General features: G+C 38.4%; 2 protein-coding genes across 2 annotated transcripts in view; one reads left to right on the top strand and one right to left on the bottom strand.

Moving 5' to 3' along the window:
* LOC121949536 (copine-9-like) overlaps nt 1–20,688 on the bottom strand; it is a 246,154-nt gene that overhangs the window by 19,628 nt on the left and 205,838 nt on the right. The window contains exons 16-18 of the mRNA XM_088082828.1: nt 10,269–10,396; nt 1,132–1,234; nt 320–377 (exon numbers count right to left, since the gene is read on the bottom strand). Of these exons, the coding sequence (XP_087938954.1) occupies nt 320–377; nt 1,132–1,234; nt 10,269–10,396 (289 nt within the window). The remainder of the gene's footprint in view (nt 1–319; nt 378–1,131; nt 1,235–10,268; nt 10,397–20,688) is intronic.
* On the top strand, nt 16,366–19,437 carry LOC148190119 (uncharacterized). Its single transcript, XM_088072120.1, has 3 exons — nt 16,366–17,361; nt 19,015–19,183; nt 19,308–19,437. Exons 1-3 carry the CDS (start codon nt 16,461–16,463, stop codon nt 19,435–19,437), a joined length of 1,200 nt encoding a protein of 399 aa, XP_087928246.1. The 5' UTR covers nt 16,366–16,460.

Genomic DNA, 20,688 nt, shown 5'->3' with positions numbered 1-20,688 from the left:
GATGTTTCTCTCTGTTTCACAGGACTGTAGCTGACATTCTCTGTGTGTCCGCGGCTTACCACAGTCCCCTGGTAAATAATGAAACAGTGTGGATGACTGATATTACTGCTACCTAAGCGGAGGCGACTGAGGATAAATAGAGGATTTACATGTCTATGCCGTGGAAGCTTGAGAGGCATAAAATAGGCTTAAATTTGCGATGTTCATGTGTATTTAAATAATTTCAACAATGCGGCAGGATGGATGCAACCACACAGCTCCCTGATTGTCCTGGTGAAACAGGTGATAAAACCTGTGACACACACACATACACACTTACCATCAAACTCAGCAGGGCCCACTCCCACTATGATGATAGACATGGGCAGGGAGGCTGCCTGTGGAGACAACACAGGAGGGGTGTGAGCCGGCTACTGTTCCCCACTCCAAAATTCAAGTAGTGCTTGAATGTACAGTGTATACAAATGTTGAGAGAAAAAATGCTTTTGGACCATTTTCATCTCTTTAAACTGTTCATAGTTTAGAGTCCAGAGTTCACTTGTGCCCCCTTGACCTGACAGCACTGGTCTGTTCTCACTCAGGTTGTTTATTGTTATTCTGATGAGAGTCTGTTGTCCTGCTTTTCTTGTTCTTCAGTCAACAGAATGCATAATGTTGTAGCATTAATGTGGGCTTAAATAGTTGCTTTTACACTGCCTGTTCAAGGCTGGAATATTGTGCCGTTCTGCTGCCTCAGCGTTCTGCATATAAGGCATGATTGCTAAATGTGGGGACCGACTGGTCTCACGTGTAGGCCACCACGGGAGGTGGTAACAGAACCAACACAGAAGCTCTTTTAACCCTTTGAAAACTGAGCAAATTGGTTGGATATGTATATATATATTTATATATATATTTTTTTCAAATACAAGGGTAGAAGGCAATGAGCAGCTTAAAAAGACATGGCCCAAAAATCAGAAATCAGAAAGAAATTAGTTAAAAAAAAAAAAAGGGAACAAGAAAATTACCTAAAAATAAGCAAAACAAATGAACAAACAAACAAACAAAAACAAAAAAAAACACATAAAAAAAGGAAAATAACGAAGAAAAAAAAAGTGGCTGTGTTTTGTGTGCGGTGTTGTGCCGACTCACGTTGACCACAGCCTCTTTGGTTTGAGCCATGTCTGAGATGACGCCATCTGTGATCATCAGCAGCACAAAGTACTGGGAGCCATCAGTGACCTCTGCAGCACACCTACCATCAACACACACACACACACACACACACACACACACACACGCAAAAGTAAGGTTGTGTGTAGACATAAAATCCAACATCTCAATTCTGATAAAGTGGTGCAAAACACTGGCAGCAGAATGAGTTTTGTTTGTGTGCTAACCTCTGCCAGTCCCACCCCAATCTTGTTGAGTTTCCTGTGATCACACAGCCAAAAATGAGTGAATCTGCAGACCTGATTTTATTTTTTGATAAATTGCGGCAATGTTTTACCAAATTACAAAACCACAGGAAAGAATCCCAGTGAAGAAATATGAGTTAAGTTCAAGGAAGATTATAACTGTTCCACAGAAGAGTTACCAGAATGCTTAAATGGGGAACATACAAAATGTTCTCATCCCTAGTCGTCACGTTGCCGCTTCGCAGTGGACTGCTCTCCTTCAGTTCATCATTGCTGAGTTATGTTACAACAGTAAAAATTCTAATATGGCCTATCCCTTTTTGAAAAAGGTCAGTGTTTTCATGTCTTAGATAAACAGATAAACAAAAATAATACAAAATACTACATGCAAGGAAGATATTTTTTTATGACAGCCTGGGATATGTCAGTGATTAGCAGCAACATTAATTGTGACAATGCAACTAGTGGAAATAGCATGTATTTTCTCCATATGCCAAATATGGTAAAAATGACATAATCAGGTAGAAAATAGTAAAAACTGGAAATTCAACAAAATTACACAGTCTTGCCAAAATGTAAGCCAAATGCATGAACATAGCCACAATTATCAAAAAGCGAAGAATGAAAAGCATGTAAAATGCGCCAAACAGTTGCTAAGGGTTAACAAACATTAGCCCACCCACTGTGTCAGGTCAAATTTAATGCGTTTCAAGATGATAATTTATAAACATTATCCAGGTAACCTAAACCTTGCTAATGTTATATAAAGTAAATGCAGAGCAGAGAGCTGTGTAGACCTGAAGAACACAGGACTCAGGGAACAGGAATGACCCCATTGGGACCATGAAAAGGTTCAGAGGATACAACCTGCTGTGTCACTCATTTATCAGATGGGCTCCACACAATTCTTCTAAGCTTCTGAATGGAATATGTACGTCACGCTCTGCATGTAACCTTAAAATTATCAGACATAAAGATGTTTTTCTGCTGCTTGTTTAGTATGTGCTTTGGATTGAAATGTTCAGGTGACACACACTAAAGACCGGATGCAGAGTCTTTACTTGCCAGCACAGCCTTCTCATAATATAGCTCCCATAAAACAGTGTTGTATAATACAATATTTGTTCTACACTGGCTCTGTGTGTGTGTGTGTGTGTGTGTTGCTGGTAATGCTAGGATCCCAGCAGGGAGAAGGGAGACCTGCTGTCTGACACACTGTTTGATTGGCTCACACTCTCAGTCTGGCCCGAGGCTGAGAGCAGGCAAAATGGCAAACTGTCTCTCTCTCTCTTCCTGTCTGCTGGATACCTCTCTGCCTGTCCTCCTGACTGTCTCAGCAGCCGTCCCTCATGTGTTTCTTCAGTTTTCCTGCCTCTCTCATCAGACATCATCCTCTGCTGTCCCCCAGCTCTCTCACTGTGTCTCTGCAGAACAACGGGGAAGTGACCCAGCAGGTGAAACAGGAGCGCGGTTACAGCTCAAACTACACATCTGCAGTCATGTCTTCCTGTCACATCAGCTGTTAGGAGCATTGTCTTTTTCTGTTGTGCATTCTTTCTCTTGAGTGGAAAACATAATGACAGAGCAAACTTGGTTCACAGTTCTACATAGATTTACTTAAGTATTGCACATAAGTACAAACTGGAGGTACGTGTGCTTTACTTATGTATTTTCTTTTTCATGTCAATTTATACTTTTACTCTACTACATCTCAGTGGAAATATATACAATATATATATATATATATATATATATATATATATATATATATATACACGTGTGTGTGTGTGTGTTTGTGTGATGTTTAATCTGAATGCTTTTGTTACTTTACAGATTAAGATTTTTGCACAAAAAATATGACAAATCTATAAAATTGTGCATTTTATAATGATTTTATTATGCCAGTAAACCACATAGGGTCCTGCCCACTTGGTACCCAGTCCTAGCGTGTGGGGTTAAGCTGCAGCTATAAGTATGGCTGTGGCTCAGATCATCCTCTAATCAGATGGTCAGCGGAGTGTATCAGAGTGTGAGTGCATGTGATTGGTTACTGAGTAGCAGGTGGCACCTTGCACAGTAGCCTTGGCCACCAATGTGTGTGTGAATGGGTCAATATGACATAGTGTCAAAGCGCTTTGAGTGGTCAAAAAGACTAGAAAAGCTCTATACAAGTGCAGTCCATTCACCACAAATTTTACCAGCTCCAAATAGACAGTGCTTTGACATGCAGCACTAAAGCTCCCTGAAGCGATGGAGTGTCTGACTAAAAGGAAAGTTTGTTTTGTATTTCATGTCTTTTTTTCTTAAAAATCAACTGGTCAGGGGGCGCCCCATGTATAAAAGACAACTGCTGCAGCAGCAGCAGCAGGTTCCGTTCTGACCTTAGCCCTGCTGCAGGTCCCCTCTTTCGTGCTGTCACTGTCTTGTAAACAAAGGCAAAAAGCCCCAGAAATGTTAAAAAAAAAGAAACATTTAGTTACCGGTTAATGGATGCTGGCATATCGAAAGCAAAATTCACCAACTGAACTATTGCTGTTTATCTAATTCTGTAATTCTGTCACAAATTGAAAAGTCGGTGTGAATAATTGTTAGGTCTCAGCCTCTAACCTGAGGAGCTGAGGAGGGGAGGGTGTGCTTTTCTTCTACAACCTTCTCTAATCCTCTAATGTATCACCATATGTAGCTGCCAGACCTAAAATCCAAACACAGCTATCCGTTATCAGAGGGGCCCCTACGATCTGGACCTTAACTTATAGGCTTCACCTTCACAGACTTCAAACACCTCATGCAGAACTCAACAACAGCCTTGAAGCTTCAGTTCTGCCGCACGAGGCGAACAAACTGTAGACTCTTTGATGCGGGCTGTGTTTGTGTGTGTAGGCTGGTTACTTGTTTCCAATAATAACAGAAATAGTATTTTCATAGACCGTCAACAGAAAAACAGTCCAGCTCCTCTGCCTACAGATTCACACAACATGGCATCTGACAACACACAGGAGCATACGGACAAAACTTGGACCAAAAAAAGCAGCAGAGACAACAAAATATGTCTAAACACACTAACTGTTGGAGAGAGGCAGTGTCTTTTTCACTGGCTGTGAAAACAACAGGAGCCTTGTTCCAATGAGTTACCGGTATGACTTGTTGCATGTATATTTATAGACATATGAATTATACCATGCATCTTCCTCATCTTCTTCCACCTCTCTTCTATTCTTCATCACTACTCTAAAGTTTCCACATGGATGAAAACAATGAGGAGATGGATAAAGAGGAGGGACAGTGTGAGGAGTGGCAACAAAAAATGTTTAGCCAAGAGGACAAAGAAGAGAAGGATGGGGAGTTTCATTAAAAAAAGAAAAGAAAAGAGGAGGAAGTCAGAGGAGAAGCAGAGAGAGCACATGAGAGATAGCAAAAAAAATGGGAGGATGACAACAAAAAAGATGTAGAGGAGGAGGAGGAAGGTGACAAGCAGGGACAATCGACTTGCTTTGCTCGGGGGCCACTTTTGCAAAAAGACTGGAAGCCAGGGGCCAGTCACAACAGCCCCATACATGTTTCTAGGATTTGAGGACATTTCTATGACTTTAGGACGTTAATAGAATTTTAGGACATTTCTAGGATTTTATGGTCTTTTCTGGGATACAAGGACATTTCTAGGATTGTAAGATGTTTCTAGAATTTTAGGATGTTACCATTTTAGGACATTTTTGGGATTTTAGGATTTTTCTAGGATTTTAAGACATTTCTAGGATTTATAAGACCTCCAGGACCTCTGTCAGTGCAGGGGATCTTCCATTCACACTTTTTTTTGATCAACAAGCTCTATTTTGATGCTTTTTTATGCACTTTGGTGCCTAATGTATACTAAAAGTACAAAAACAATTCCCAGTGTGAATCACTCTATTTTTATTGTGAATTAGAAAATGGTTGGGGGGACAACCCGGCAGGTGCCAGATTTGACTGAAGCTGAGTATCACTGGTGTATAGCAAATCAGCGGAAGGTTTGGAGGGAGAGAGTCGAAAGAAAAAGTGAGAGAGGGACGGGAAGTGCATCATGATCACAAAGCAAAAAATATCTGGAGTTGTAAAAAAATGTGAGGATGGAGAGAAACAGAAAGTTTCATGTTCTCTCTCTGAATGGATGAGAGTTTTGAAGCTCTTGAGCCCACAGCTGAACAACACAACACTGTTCCACTCCACTCCATTATGCAACCACAATCCCACAGAACTGGGACAGCATTTCATTGCTTCATATGGGGGCTAAAAATACAATAGCAGGTGATAAGCAGCCAAGATCCATTAAAAACTTAACAGGGGCTGGACTCCAGCAGAGTTTTATTGGTGAAATTTAGTTTGCTTTTAAAAAGAGCTTGTAGGATTATGTGCTGCAGGGTTCAACAGGCTGAGTTCATGTTTTCCTGTGTTTTTTGAAGCACTGACCTGTTCAGAACATAATCAGAAAATAATCAGTTGTGATGACTCTGCATCTCTTTGTGGTGGTTTTTAATCTGTGCTTTTCTTTTTTTGCCTCTCTGTGGACACTTTGCATCTCTTGGTTTTTGGTTTTTTGTGGGTGTTTAATATCTCTCTGTAGCCATTTTATGACTTTGTGGCCATTTTGACTCTCTTACTGGTTGTTTAAGTCGTGGCTGGTCTGTCCATAAAGACAAACTAGGCAGTGGCCTATGGCGGCACTTTGGCAGGGCACGGAAATGTGTGCCAACTATTAATGAGTTAAATCACGACACCGGTAACTGCAGGCTCCGAGCATACCAGGCTACACTGTAATCACAATGGATTATTGAGATGTGTGTCAAACACACCGCACCTCTCTCTGTTTAGAGATTTGATCCCTCCTCTTTTATTTTGTTTATTCCAAGGTTGTATTTCTTCTTACTTTCATCTTTTTTATTATTTTTCCTGTCTTTTTTTGTTAGTCATTTATTGGCTTGTTATTTGTTTTCTTCATTGTATGTCTTGAAACACTGTGTCTTGTACTATTCTGTTCTCCATTTGTTTTATGAATTTTTTTTTTGGTATCCTCTCAAAAACAATGTGATGCTTCTTGGGAGTTTATCTTAAAATGATAAATTCCAATACATTTCAACAAAAGATAATTAGGGTTAATTCTAACATTATTTCCTTTTTCAATTATTTGGTCATCACACCCAGAAAAAAAGTGTGATACACATTTGCAACTACCCTGAGTGGTCAGATGATCAGACAGAACAAAACTGAAATTTAGAGATATTCCGGTGTTTTCATCCAAGAGAGAGTCAAAGCCTCCAGCTGCAAAAGCAGCAGGGCTCTGTGTTGCTGATCTGAAGGGGCTGGCATATTTTGCAGAGCAGGGTATCATTAACCTTTACGGTGACACTGACACGCTCTGTGGGGAGCGTCCTCCCTCGGCTGCCCCCAAAACACACTGAATATAGCTGTATGCAGGAAGCAACTTTGTCCACCAGGGGTTAAGGAGAGTCATCTACAGCTGAGATGGATCTGAGTGCCCAAAATTCAGTTTTCAGAATGAAAGAACTTTCCCTTCATGGCCGTATTGACAACCGAGGTCACCGAGGTCAGCACCTTTTCCGAGGTATATGCCTAAAATAACTTTACTTTCGTCTGGCAACTGCAAAGTACAACGTCAAGAGAACAGCTTGCTCCTCTGGTAACGGTCATTGATGTGTGTGTGGGGGGGTGGGTGGTAAAGTAAAAGCTCTTGTCCTCAATATGCAATCATTTGTAGGCGCAGTGGTTTTTGGGTACTTTATGGATGGTATTCACGGCATGTGAGGAATGTCAGGATAACCATCAGACAGAATCGAAGCAAAATGCTACAGATGAGGTGATGTAACTAGATCCTTTTACTTGTGAACTGTTTGTAGTTCAGTGTTGTTCATCCCCAGTCAGACATAATTTGAGCTGCAATAATTCTGATCAAACTTTGATGAGATTTATTATATCTTATGCGCCACAGCGGTATACATGCTCCATTTATTCAAGTTTAATGTAACTTTACAGTGAGGAGCACTGATTCACCAAAGCTGCTTGCTTGCAGCAACCAGATTTCTTCTGCTTTCACTTCGTAACCAAGATGTTTTGCGTAAAATGTTATGGAGTGAAAGTACACATTTTATTTAGGAAATGTAGTGGAGGAAAAGTGAAAGTTTGCAGAAATAGAAATATTCCGGTACAGTACAAATTTTCCCAGAAAATACCTAACTACTGTAACAATGTACTAATGCTTCACACCACTGGTCAATATCACACACATAAAAAAACAGATCAGTTATGCTACTGCCCACTGACATGGTTGTAAAGCTATTGTTATCCAATTTTTGCCCTCAAAACGTCTAAAAATGCATATATTTAGAAAGCAAGCTCAGTTTTTGGACCTCAGTATGTCTAAAACCCTCTGAACGGTCCCGTCTCCACTGGAACGCTTTCAGGTTCTTTTGCTTTTTTTTTCTGATTGTAGGTCTACATTGTAGCCGCGGTCCATGTGTGCATGCCTACAAACCTGTCTGTTTATATGTGCCAGAGAGATAATGCAACAGCAGAGGAGGTTTGTAGCCTCGCAGAGAGAGTGTGCAAGGTTTGTTATCTCAGGTGTGGATGTCTGTCCATCTGATGCAGCATCCTGGCTGCATTGTGCATCACTGAAATCCTTGACTGAATGTTATTAGACATCGTCGAAAATGTGTGCCGGGATTTCTTACATAACAAGTGCTAAATTTGTGGAAATGTATGAAATTATGCACAATAATCGCAATATTGCACTAAAATTGAGTTCTGTGTTATTCATACCAAAAGGGCACTAAATCATAGAGAAAGCCACTCGAGGTCAAAACCATAAAAAAGTCATATCACATAAATAAAGTTTTGATTTTAATTAGATTTTAATACTCTGTTGTAGTTGACAGATGAGATCAGTTATGATGACCTGAGGTCACAGGTTCAACAATAAGCACTTTTATCTTATTATCAGAGGAAATAACTCAGTTCCATGATGTATGTGTGGACATGAGTCAGCAGCTGGAGTTCAGCAGGGACCTGGTTTAGTCCAAACAGCTGAGACAAAAGCTCAGTCATGGTGACCGCTTGCTTTTTAATTAACATAATTTCTTTGTACTTCTACTTTCAATACTTATGAACATTTGATATCATAAAATGACTATACAGTAAAAATCAGATACTTTAAGACTTTTACTGAAGTCATATTCTAATAGGTGGCTTTAACTTATATCAAAATCTTCTTCTGGTAAGATGCCTGTACTTTTACTCAAGTTTTCAGGTACTTGATCCAGCAAAGGTTGACACCTGGTGCCAGCTTGGCTTGTTGCATCTACGAATCGTGTTCTAGCTGTTCTTAAAAAATAAAAGTCATCTGCTACAATTATGCTTGTATTTGACGGAGGGGGGGGGGGGCATCTTTTTAATGTTGATATTGATAATATTTGATTTATCCATAGATTTTTTTTGTTTGTTTATATTTCTGATTTAAACTACAAACAGTTGTCCTATTTTTCATTTGAAACACTGAGGGGGAGGGGGTATTTTTAGCAAAATGTGTCAACTGAGTGACAGGTCAGAGTAAAGACTTTACAGCACTGAAGCTCCAACACATTCTCATCCCAGCTCGTCACGTGGTGCCGCTCTGTCAGTGACCTTCCGTGTCTACTTGTGATGTTTTAAGTATCCTTCTGCGTCAGCTGTTTACGCTCCGACATACCGTTACATTGTCAACAAATTAACATTATGGGATGACTCAGCATGGTTCTTAAGTTTATACAATAACACATGGCAACCAACGCAGACTGTCATGGATTAGGCAACAAAGTCATGGATTGTTAGTTTTAGGCAAAAGAGGCACATGGTAAGGTGTAGAAAAAAACCACACAGACTCCCAGCAACGCTGTTACCTGACACTGTCCTTCACGGTTTTATGCGCACCTGACCAGTTCAGTCTGGCCACGTTTTCAAGTAACACTGCACTTTTAAACTTTCACCGCATTCTCATCTGATGCTGTCCAACCGCATTCTGGTTGGACGTGGAATATGGCTTTTGGCATCACGTTCACACACTGAAAGCACTGACAGCGCGAACATATCTGACGAGTTGAGAGTGAGAACGGGCTGGAGGCTCTCTAAACCAGAGGGGCAGAGCTTTAATGAGGCATCATTCTCTGGTAAAACCAGCCCAGGCCGGTTGTGGCTTCTCATTAGTGCATGCGAAGTTTAAACACCTTGTGACAGACTTTTTAAGCCAGTTATTATGAGCTCTATAGATCTGGGGGAACCTTGTTGAAAAGTAAAAAGTCCTCTGACAGATTTCTGTGTGTGAGTGTGTGTGGGAGTAGATTGACAGAAAAGGCAAAGTTTAAGTTGAATGTAAATAGAATCTTTGTTGTTGACACCCCCCCCCTCTGCAGGGCCTCTTTAAAATTTGAAGATGTCTATTAAAAAAAGCAAAATGTAAACTGTGATTCCTCTACAAAGACAGGGATGATTGACAGTTTGTGTGAGCTGCTCATCACGTCTCCCGCTCTCTGCCGACAAGCCACCTCAGATACATTCGGTTTGTATTGATGACACGCATACATAAACAGCTGGCTCCCCATGACTGCACAGGGTAAGTGACACATGCATATGAAACTTATGGAAATGTGCAGATTTTATGTATGAGAGACATTATTTATGAGTGTGTATGAAGCTATGTAGCTATGTGTTTGTAAATGTATGTGAGTGCCTGTGTGTGTGTGTGTGTATATGTGATTATGTGACACATATAGAACACACTTATGTGTAAATGTGTGTGTCTCTTTCCATATACGTATTTGTGTGTGTGTGTGTGTGTTTATCTCTCACCGAGCCACCTGGTTGATGACAGGAGCGAAGTTGGTCGGGCCGTACAGCTGAACGGTCCGCAGGCTCTGGAAGTAAGCTTCGAGTACCCCCTCGATGCCCACGCAGTTTGGGTTTTCTGAGTTTGAATTCTGCGAGAGAGAAAACTGTTTAACAAACAGTGAAACTATTGAAAGGAAACAGATAAGGACTCTTGATCTCTGTCTTGTTGCTGTTCCTGACAGACAGTAAAATACAGTATCAAAAGCCTTCAGGTATAGAGAGGGGCAAGACATGATATCCTTTTAACATTTTATGGCCCGCTTTAATATTACACACACTTATATCTCTCTGCACACAAAATGTGCTTTTCAAAATCAAGCTTTAAAAAATATTATACAATATATATTATACATCAGTTTTGACTGAGTCATTTTTTAACCAACATCAGTCCTATTCATAAATATCATATTTTCAATACTTACTACATTACTTAGAAGTTCAATTAATTTCAATATGCTACATGCTAAGTGGATTTTTTTTTATGATGACAGCCTGGGATATGTCAATGACTAGCAGTCTTTTTTTTTTTACCATATGCCCAATATGGTAAAAATTCTGTTATCATGTGGAAAATAGTAAAAATGACTAATTCCAAGGCAGAATGACACCCTGAAATAATACAATACGTGATTTTATGGTTTGATGGCCGTGGGTTTAAAAATTGCAGTTTGAATGGGTTTCAATGGAGCAGTTTTTGCACATAACATCCTGAATGTAACAATTTAGTTTCCATGATGTGTTTTAGACTTATTGTAGGAGCTGAGCAGGAAATTCCACGATTAAACAAAAATACACAATCTTGCCAAAATGTATGCCATATGCATGAACACAGCCAAAATGATCAGAAAATGAAAAATAAAAAGCACGTAAAATGAGACAAACTAAGGGTTAATTAAGTTTTACAATAAAAGACTTCATCACCTCCAGGTCCTGAAACTACTTTTAGCTTCTTCTATATAGTTGCTTAAGCTTGCAGGGAGAGGTGGCGTTAGGTGACCTTAAAATGGGTTATTAAATGCTCCAAGTCACAAACATCACATTTCTCCCACTGCTCTTAACAACAAGTGAACCCCTTGACTGTGTCTCTGTGCTTTTATGCACTGTGTTGCTGCCACATTGGACGAGTTAATATTTGCATTGATGAGCAGCTGTACTGGTGTACACTGTAAAAAATGTCAGTGGAATTAACAGGGAAATACTGTAAATTCATGACATTAAAAAAATGTAAACGAAAAAATAGTTTAGCACTGTAAAACTTACAGTTATATTCCGCAAAATAGTGAGCCAAGCACAACTGTTAATTTGACAGTATTAACATGTTAAGAAAAATGTACTTTTCTGTATAATTTACGCATTACTGTTGGTTAAACACAGAAAAACTGTAATACAGTAAGCAATGCAATACAGTAAAAATTACAACATGAGGGTGTCAAAATCATGGTTTTCTTAGATAGATTTTTCCTAGCCTACAAAAAAGAAATGTATTTAATTTTACAAATTCATACTTTGTAATCTATGGATGAGAATATGTACAAAAACAGTCAAATTATGTTAAGACATTTTAAAAACAGGGTCAGCTATAACATGTAGTTGACATAGCTAAGTGCAGCATTATGCCTTATGCATTGCCCTTTATTTCCTATGGATTCATGAGAGGTTACATTATCCATAATAAAAAAAATATATATATATTATTATTATTATTTTTTAATCTGCTGCTCACATGAAACATAAATGTTAAACATGACAATTTTTGACCTACTTTGTAAATTTTTAAGTGAAGAAATAATATCTTAGTCCAGTAAATAGGCAATTTGCTTTACATTATAACTTTAATTTTGAACGATGTTAATCACATTTTTATGATCAGAATTGTGTTCTATTTTCATCAATTAATAATTTATGACGATATTATGATTTTCCACATACATTTTGCATTCCCGCAAAAAGTAACGGCTGTGGTTTAGTTTAAAAACTCTGCCGCCATAGAGCGCGCAGCAGCAGGGTTTTATTTGTGATTTCATTGGACGCTTTACTTTTGCAGGAGGAGCCGCCCACTGTGCGTCGAGCAGAGGAGCTCCGCGAGCTGACCGTGACCACGCCGGACCAGACGCATTTTGGACCAGACCAACTTCTACATAGCAACTTCTACCTCACTGTTTTTTCAAATGTGTTGGAACTGACTGTAAGCGGACGTTTTGTAGCTACGCAGCCTTTAAAGCTCACTTTTACCGTGCCCACAATGTGCCCGAACCCCCTGTTATTACCAGGGCCGTTACGGACTTGAAGTGTGCAATGGCGCTGTGTGAGTGCCAATTTCACACTGTGAAGGAACTTATCTCTCACTTAAAACAACATATAGAAGAGGGGCAACCTGTGGCATGCCCATTTGCTGGTTGTAAAAAAACGTTCACTGTTAAATCGTCATTTACTGCTCATATGTCGAGGAATCATCGAGCTTTTACAGTGGATAGTTTAAGTGACTTGTACAGGGGACGTCTGTCTGCGTCTGAACCTGATACTGCATGTACAGATGCTGGGGAGTGCTCAAATGATGCAGCAATGAATGAAAGCACAGAATTACCGCACGATTTCAGTGAGAGCTTTCTTAGGAATCTTTGCTTATTCTATCTAAAATTGCAAGGGCAGCTCCTCCTACCAGCTTCAACAATACAGAAAATTGTTGAAGAGATTCAAAATGTGCATGAGTTGGGACAGGAGTACACTATGAGTAAACTGCATTCACTTCTCAAAAATGACATGTGTCTAACAGATGATTCTGTTGCTAAAATCTGTGATTGTGTAAAGGATTCAGATTTGTTTTCTTCCTGTCATCAGGGACCTCTCAGAACAACATTTTCAAGAGCCCAGACATTTAAAAAGATGTTCAATTACATTGAGCCTAAAAAAGTAAAACTGGGAAATGATGAAAACATGTCTGAAAGGTTTGCCTATTACATACCTTTAAAGGAAACACTAAATAACTTAGTGGAATCTGAATTATGGAAGAATTCAGTGTCACAACGTTATTTTGAAACAGACTGTAACCCTGATGATTTTGGTGACATAAGTGATGGAAAAAACTTTACATCCAACCAGTTCTTCATTGAAAATCCAGGGTAAAGCTTATCCTGTACCAGGACGCTTTTGAAATAGTAAATCCACTTGGCTCTGCCAAGAAAAAACACAAAGTTGTTGCCGTGTATCTCTCTGTGGCTAATCTACCTGTTCATGTACGGTCAAACACTGATCACATGTCACTTGTCCTGTTGTGTGGTGAAAATGACCTCAAACACTTTGGCTGTGCTAAGGCTTTCTCAGAGTTGCTTGAGGATTTGAGTGATTTGGAGGAAAATGGCATCACTGTAGGTGGTGAAACAGTCAAAGGGACACTGTATTCCATTGCTGGTGATAACTTGGGTTCCCATGGCATTGGTGGGTTTACTGAGAACTTCAGTCGTTCTCAGTACTTTTGCAGGTACTGTGAAATAACACTGGATGACTTTCATAACGATCCAAATGTATTTGGTCCACAGCGCACCCCAGAGAGCTACAATTCTGCTGTTTGTGAGCTACAAGCTGGAGACAGTAAACACAACAGAGGCATGAAGGTAAACTCTGTGTTTAATGCTCTGAAGTCTTTTCATGTTTGCCTGCCTGGTCTCCCTCCTTGTTTAGGCCATGACATATTTGAGGGCATCTTATCATATGATGTTGCACTGTACTTGAAATATTTCATTAAGAAAAAAAAGTGGTTTACATATTCACTTTTTAACCGACTGATGCACTCACAAAGCCATGTGCTGTCAACCCAGAGGCTTCCAAGCTTTCAGGTCAAGCTATTCAAAACTGGAATTTCTTAAGGTTGCTGCCTGTAATAATTGGTGACAAAATACAAAATCCAGAAGATGATGTGTGGCAGTTAATGCTCCAGCTCAAAGATATTGTTGATTTTATTTGTGCACAAAAAATTTCCCTCTCACAGGTAACATATCTCGATGTTTTAATCCAAGAATATTTGGAATCAAGAAAGTGCCAGTTTCCTGAGACTCCACTCAAACCAAACCACCATTTCTTGCGGAACTATCCAGGACTTATTTTGAAATTCGGCCCCTTGATTAGAGTGTGGACGATGAGATTTGAAAGTAAACACAGTTACTTTAAAAGATGTGCCAGGCATATGAAAAACTTTAAAAACATCTGCCTAACATTGTCAGAGAGACATCAGATGTTTCAGGCATATCTTTCAGCTGGGCCAGGATGCATTCAGCTTTTGCATGTCAGACAGTTGTACTTTTTACCCCAGCCTTTACAGTGATGCAATTAAGCATGCAGTGGAAGACTTTGGCTTTTCAGAAAACAATACTAGAGTTTCCACACACATACAGTATAAAGGCACATCCTATCAAAAAGGGCATTTTGTTGTGTCAAAAAATGATGAGTTCATGGAGTTTGGAGAGCTTGTCATTGTTTTAATTCACAATGATACAGGTGTGTATTTTGTGATGGACACATTTAAAGCTGACTATCATTCTGAATACCATCTGTACTCGGTGACAAAACAGAGTACAAGGCTGCAGTGTCTTAACATCAACAACCTGGCAGATTTTTTTCCATTAACATCATACATAGTTAATGAGCACCAAGTTATTCTGTTGAAACACAGTGTGCTGTCAAAGTAAACATGATGTTGGTTACTGTGGTGGAGAAACCATACCAATAATGCCTGATGCTATACTATAAAACAAAAAAAGATAAATTGTATCAAGAGAATTGTGAGTGCTGGTTTTGTCCCTGTAATGTTACACTACTGGCTGAGTTATTGTTTACTATGTATTGTTCTTGTATATACTTTAATTCCATGGTTCTGTTTCTTGCACTGTTACACTGTTACTTGTGTTACTTGTTTTGTTTTGCACTGTAAGACTCGTACTTTTTATATTTTATATTTTATATTTTATATTTGTATCTTCTATTTTATCTGTTTTCTTTTTCTATATTTATGTTGCACCAACCCACCAGAACAAATTCCTCGTATTGTGTTAACTATACCTGGCAATAAATCTTTTTCTGATTCTGATTCTGATTCTGATTCTGTATTATGCCATTTGTCAAATTGTACAAAATTGCTTTCCTGAATGTTTAAAAAGTGCTGAAATAAGTTAAAATCCTTGCTCATATTCTATACTCATGGTAGAGGCAATATGTGTATATGTACAGTGTTACTTCACAAAAATGCATAATGCCTTTTGTTGTTCAATTTTAAAAAACACATTCTTCCTTGATTCCAGAAATGACTGACTGCACGCAAACCTTTCTACGCACTGCCATAATTGAGGTCTTGCCAGATCTTCCAGAGGTTTCCAAAGACATTCTTGAAGAGACACTTCAAAACCTTGGTGTGGAGACCTATGATGATTTTCAGTTTATCGAGGAAGCAGATTTGCTGTCAGCACTAAGGCCAATTCAAGCTCGAAAAATCCTTGCAGCTTGGAAGCTTAGATGTAAGTATTGAACCACAGGGTGCAGCCAGCCAAATATTTTGATGAGCACCATGAGCACTCCTCTAATGCGCAACATGGGTCAGAAATGGCCTGCATTTATTTCGATGGCTTTTTAATGCTGGGTAATTTTATCTTTTGCTCCATCTTTATAAATCAATTCCTGTAATTTTGTCACTCATATACACAGATAACTGGTAACAGACAATGCGGCTACTGAACTGTACTTAAATCCATGTTGCGCATTAGAGGGGTAGTGATAAAAAAAAGGTTTTATTAAAAAAGTAAGAAGGAGAAAAGTAAAATACGGATACAAGATGATAAAACAAGCTAATTAAGGAATACCTTAAAGACTGAATGATGAAATTAATTTATGGCAAAGATACAGATAATTAAAATTCAGAGTCACTTTAGACCCATGGTGCACATCGAAGGGTTAACAAAGTGTTCCTATTGTTGTGTGTATGTGTTGGTAGGTCAAACTCCAGAAACCAGCAGCTCTCCTGCCTGTGCCTCGCCAGGACATCCCTCATCATTGCTGTCTATATCACCCAGAAGCTCATCTTCAACCTCTTCCAACAGCTGCCAGAGCCCTGACATAGACTGGGTGGACACCTTTGTCATCCCATGGGAGGAGTTTCCAGAGGAATTGATGCAGTTGTTGGAGAGAGGTAAACGTCCAAGTCCACGAATGAGAAGAGAGATGGTTCGGATTGTGGTTCGTGAAATGTTGAAGAAGAGTTCTTCCATAAGTAAAAGGAGCACCACTGAAGTTGCTAAAAAGATTGTGGCAAAATATCCACAGTCTTTGCAAGATATAATAGAGGGAGAAGTGATTGGGCCAGGCTATCACTCTCTAGTCAAGCAATTGCAAAACAGGATAGAAAATTCAAAGCGATGTACGACCCCAAAAATAAGAAAACGAAAGCATCACTCTGATGAGTATGATACAGAAGAAGTCCCTCCAGAGCAAAGAGCAGCCATCCAGGACACCTATGGGTGCATTAGTTGTGATTTGAAATTCCCACCCCGAGGTGAGACCCATGAGAGCCAGCAGGAGAAGAGAGACAAACTCCAGAAGATGTCTCAGCAAGCTGATGCAGATCCAGAAGAGGTCAAACATCTGATGAAGTTGACTTTCTACACACAGCGTAAGCAAGTAAACCAGGGAAAAAACATTAAATACCTTCTGGAACAGTGGCCGTTTTGGTTCAGTGAACTTGGCATGGCAGTCCACTTCAAGGAGCTAACTGGAATTGGGCTGAAAGAAACCTTCGCAAAGAATGTGGATCTGAAGGGGAAATGGCTCCTGAACTACATGAATACTGTGGCTGTGAACAAAAACAAAAAGTTCCTACAGGCTTCAACAAGATATAAAGTGATGAGGGGAGATCTGAGCGGTTGCTCTGAAGACATCAAGGAGATGATTCTGCTTCTGCTGGCCTACTTTGATGAGAAGGAAGACGTGATGTTCTGCTACGTGGAGGACACATGCCTGGCAGGGGAAGTGAAGATGGATCAAGTGCCCCTGACTCCGACCATTGTTGTTTGTGGTAAGTTAAAGTGAATTTCCTTTTTTGGAGGTCTTTCATTTTTCAGACCAGTAAGGTGCTTTCTTGTTTCACATTGTTGTTGTCTTTTGCTCACTTCTTAAATTAATTGTTTTGCATGTTTGAAGTGAAATTGTATGTTGTATAAACTACTAGACAGTGGTCAGCCTGCCCCAAATTTGGTACCGTTAAAAAAATCTTTGTGCCCTGAATTTGCAGTTTTAAAGCCACAATTTTAGCTACTGTAAACAAATCATGAATATTTTTTTTACCTAGATCTCTTCATCAACATCCACCCTGATCAAAAATATGATTAGATTTGTTTTATATTATGGGATTCTACCCTTTAAATGCCAAACTCACAAGAGATGTCACTATTTTGGAAAAAAACCCCCACAAAGCTACAAATTTTTATTAAAAGAAATGATCAGAGGCTGGAGATATATTACGTGTCTTTCACAGTCTTGAATATCTCAATTTGGTAAAAACATTGACTTTGGTGCATGATAATTTTTTTGCGTGGCGTCAGATTTTAATTTTTTCTCGAGAATTTTTCTTTTTTTCTTTGCTCAAATCTCTTCCTAAAGCTCAGTCCTGATCAAAAATAACAACATTTTTTTTTTTTAAATATGGAGTATTTAAATGCCAATTTCATAGAATATGTTGCTGATTTGGGGAAAAACACCTACACTTGACTGATACTCAGTAAGAACAGTGATCGTGGGATGGAGATTTTTTTATGTGCTGTCACACTTTTGTATATGTCAAAGATTCGTAAAGGTATTGGCTTTAATGCATAATTTTTTTTTTCTGCTGAACTAGATTTTAATTTCTTGTCCCTTCGGTCCTGTTAAAAGCCACAACTTTAGCTACTGTAGAAGCCTATCAATTGTTTAATCAAACATAGTTTTTACTGTATTTTAAAACAGGAAACGTTTATTTTCACTGTTGGAAAATTTATATTAACATTGGCTTTGTTGCGTGATTATTTTTTATCTTCAGCATAAGATTATTTCTTCCGGTCCACATTTACTCCCATTATAACCATGCATTTTTGAATGCAGCCAGGACACAGCAGAGTCATGCATTCTGCAATTGTGGTGATGTGTTTTTGGTTATTGGTTTTTGGTGTGTGTGGGTCTGGTAATCTGATGCTGCTCAAATAATAATCATGCACAAAAACCACTAGTTTTACTAAAGTTTGATTTAACCAAGACTGTGATAGTAAATAAAACATCTCATACATCTGATTTTTATTCATATTAAAATCTGTCATTTTGTCTGTATTTTTCCCCAAATCAGTTATGTATCCTATGGAATTGGCATTTAAAGGGTTTAAAGCCCTAATTTTTTTCAAAAAAAAAATCCACATTTTTTATCACACCTGCTTATGTTTAAACTACATAATCAACCTTTATGACACAGACTTTGACTTAAAGAGGGAAATATTTAGACAACATAAAGGCAAAACTTGATTTTTTTCATTTTTATGATACTTTTTTTTTTTCTTGTTTGGGTTTTTTTAGAGGAAAAAATTGATTAAAACTGGAAATCCAGTGTTGAAAAAATCAGGGATATTATTTCTAGGCCATATCGCCCAGCCCCAGCTTCAGGAAGACATCTTATTTTTTATTAATTTTTTTATTTTTTTTTTAGGAAGTTCCTGCTACTCTTCAAGGCGGTTTATGCTGAGCGTCGATCAAAACATTGTACATGACAACATCCACTCCTTCATTTCCGCCCTGTGCCTGATGTTTGGAAGTTATTACTGCTTTAATATCCACTACCCATCAGAGCTGGCATCAACCCTGGAGTTTCTGCAGAGGTGAGTCTTTTTGGATAGGCCTTATCCAACATAAATACATGCTTGAATATAAAAATGGGAAGTTTGTCTTGTTGTTACTGAGGATGTGAATTGATACTGACATCTGGTTTTTCTATTTTCCAAGGTGCTTTTTCTCCATCAACCCAGAGAAGGGCACCAAAGTGGAGAAGACCCTAACGTCTCGTCTTCACGTGAACCCAAGAGTCTTTACTTTGATCCAGGAACTTTCTGATCATGAGTGGCGTGATATCTGAACAAGGACTGAAACCAAGTAAGACTTTGACTTTGAAGATTGTCATTGTTAAGAGCAAGTAAGTTTTATTTTTGTTGGTTAAAGTATGCAATTGTTATTACACTGTTGTAGTTCTACATCATATCTTCACAAGATCTCTAATGTGATGTACGACTAAATACTAAAAACATGTGGTGATGTGCATCATTCAGGTTAAAATTTCATTTTTGGGTCATAATCTGTCCAGTTTGTCATGCTTAAGAAGCAGATAATGATTCAAGCACAAAATTGTTCTGAGTTTGTATTGTTAAAATGTTATAGATTAATGAGACAAAAAAACCACACTGGTCATTCCATTGTTCATGCTGGCTGCATATCACTATCACTGGAAACCTTAATGGAGCAGAATCGCTGTTATAAAGCCCAACTGTGTTTTTCCAGCTTTGGCAGAACCAAATGCCTGTTGAACAGTCAGTTTACTGTTAGAAAGCTTGTTTGAAAGTATTGGTATGCATGTATGTATGTTGAAAAGGAATGCAATAATCACCCAAGGATGTTTCATTTAATACTTTCTTTATAGAAAAAAAAAGAGGGGAAGTCTTCTCCCTCTTTCTTGCCCTTTTTCAGTCCCAGTAAAATAATCTGACAGACTTTCTACTCTGTAAAATTCATGTAGCAAATGCATGTTTTGGGAAATAACAGATGTTGATCACTGCTCTTGAATAAATTCTTGGAAAGGCAACTTACTTTTTATGATTTTTTTTTCAGTACAGTAACTCTCAGGGTTAATCTTTGCTTTATAACTTTCACTGTTTAATCTTGGTACACTATTTTGTATTACTGGTAAAAGTCACATGTCTATGACAACACGGTGCTTTTTAAATATCCAGTCTCTGTAATGTGTTGAACATGAGCAATAATCCAGATTTTAAAAATGAAAATTTTTTTCTGTTTAATATTTTATAGTTGAAATTGATGTTAAGTATTCATACAGTGCAGATTTATGCCTTTGTTATTACAGTTCTTAGATGTTACTATTACTTAAAAAAAAAAATAAATACTGTAGAAGACATTAAATTATAAATCACTTTCCCGTAGAATTCACAGGAAAATTCATTTCAATAACAGTTTTTTAATGATGTTTTTACAGTTCAATATTGTTTTTTTCCGTTAAATTGAGTGGGATTTAATGTAAAGTAAGCAAAAACTGCACTTAAATTTTACTGAGTTATTTTGTTTTAAAAGCAGCATGTTCATGCTAATTTAGCAAAAA

Source organism: Plectropomus leopardus, chromosome 2 (assembly GCF_026936395.1).
Source record: "Plectropomus leopardus strain MGB_pleo_1.0 chromosome 2, ASM2693639v1, whole genome shotgun sequence".
In the NCBI taxonomy this organism is placed as follows: Eukaryota; Metazoa; Chordata; class Actinopteri; order Perciformes; family Serranidae; genus Plectropomus; species Plectropomus leopardus.
This window is presented reverse-complemented; position numbering and strand designations above follow the sequence as displayed.

Excerpts from the sequence above, each read along its gene's own strand:
- LOC148190119 (XM_088072120.1), top strand. The coding sequence starts at position 16,461 with ATGCAGTTGTTGGAGAGAGGTAAACGTCCAAGTCCACGAATGAGAAGA. Across the intron at positions 17,362-19,014 it reads TCCGACCATTGTTGTTTGTG|GAAGTTCCTGCTACTCTTCA; the intron begins GTAAGTTAAAGT and ends TTTTTTTTTTAG. Across the intron at positions 19,184-19,307 it reads ACCCTGGAGTTTCTGCAGAG|GTGCTTTTTCTCCATCAACC; the intron begins GTGAGTCTTTTT and ends CTATTTTCCAAG.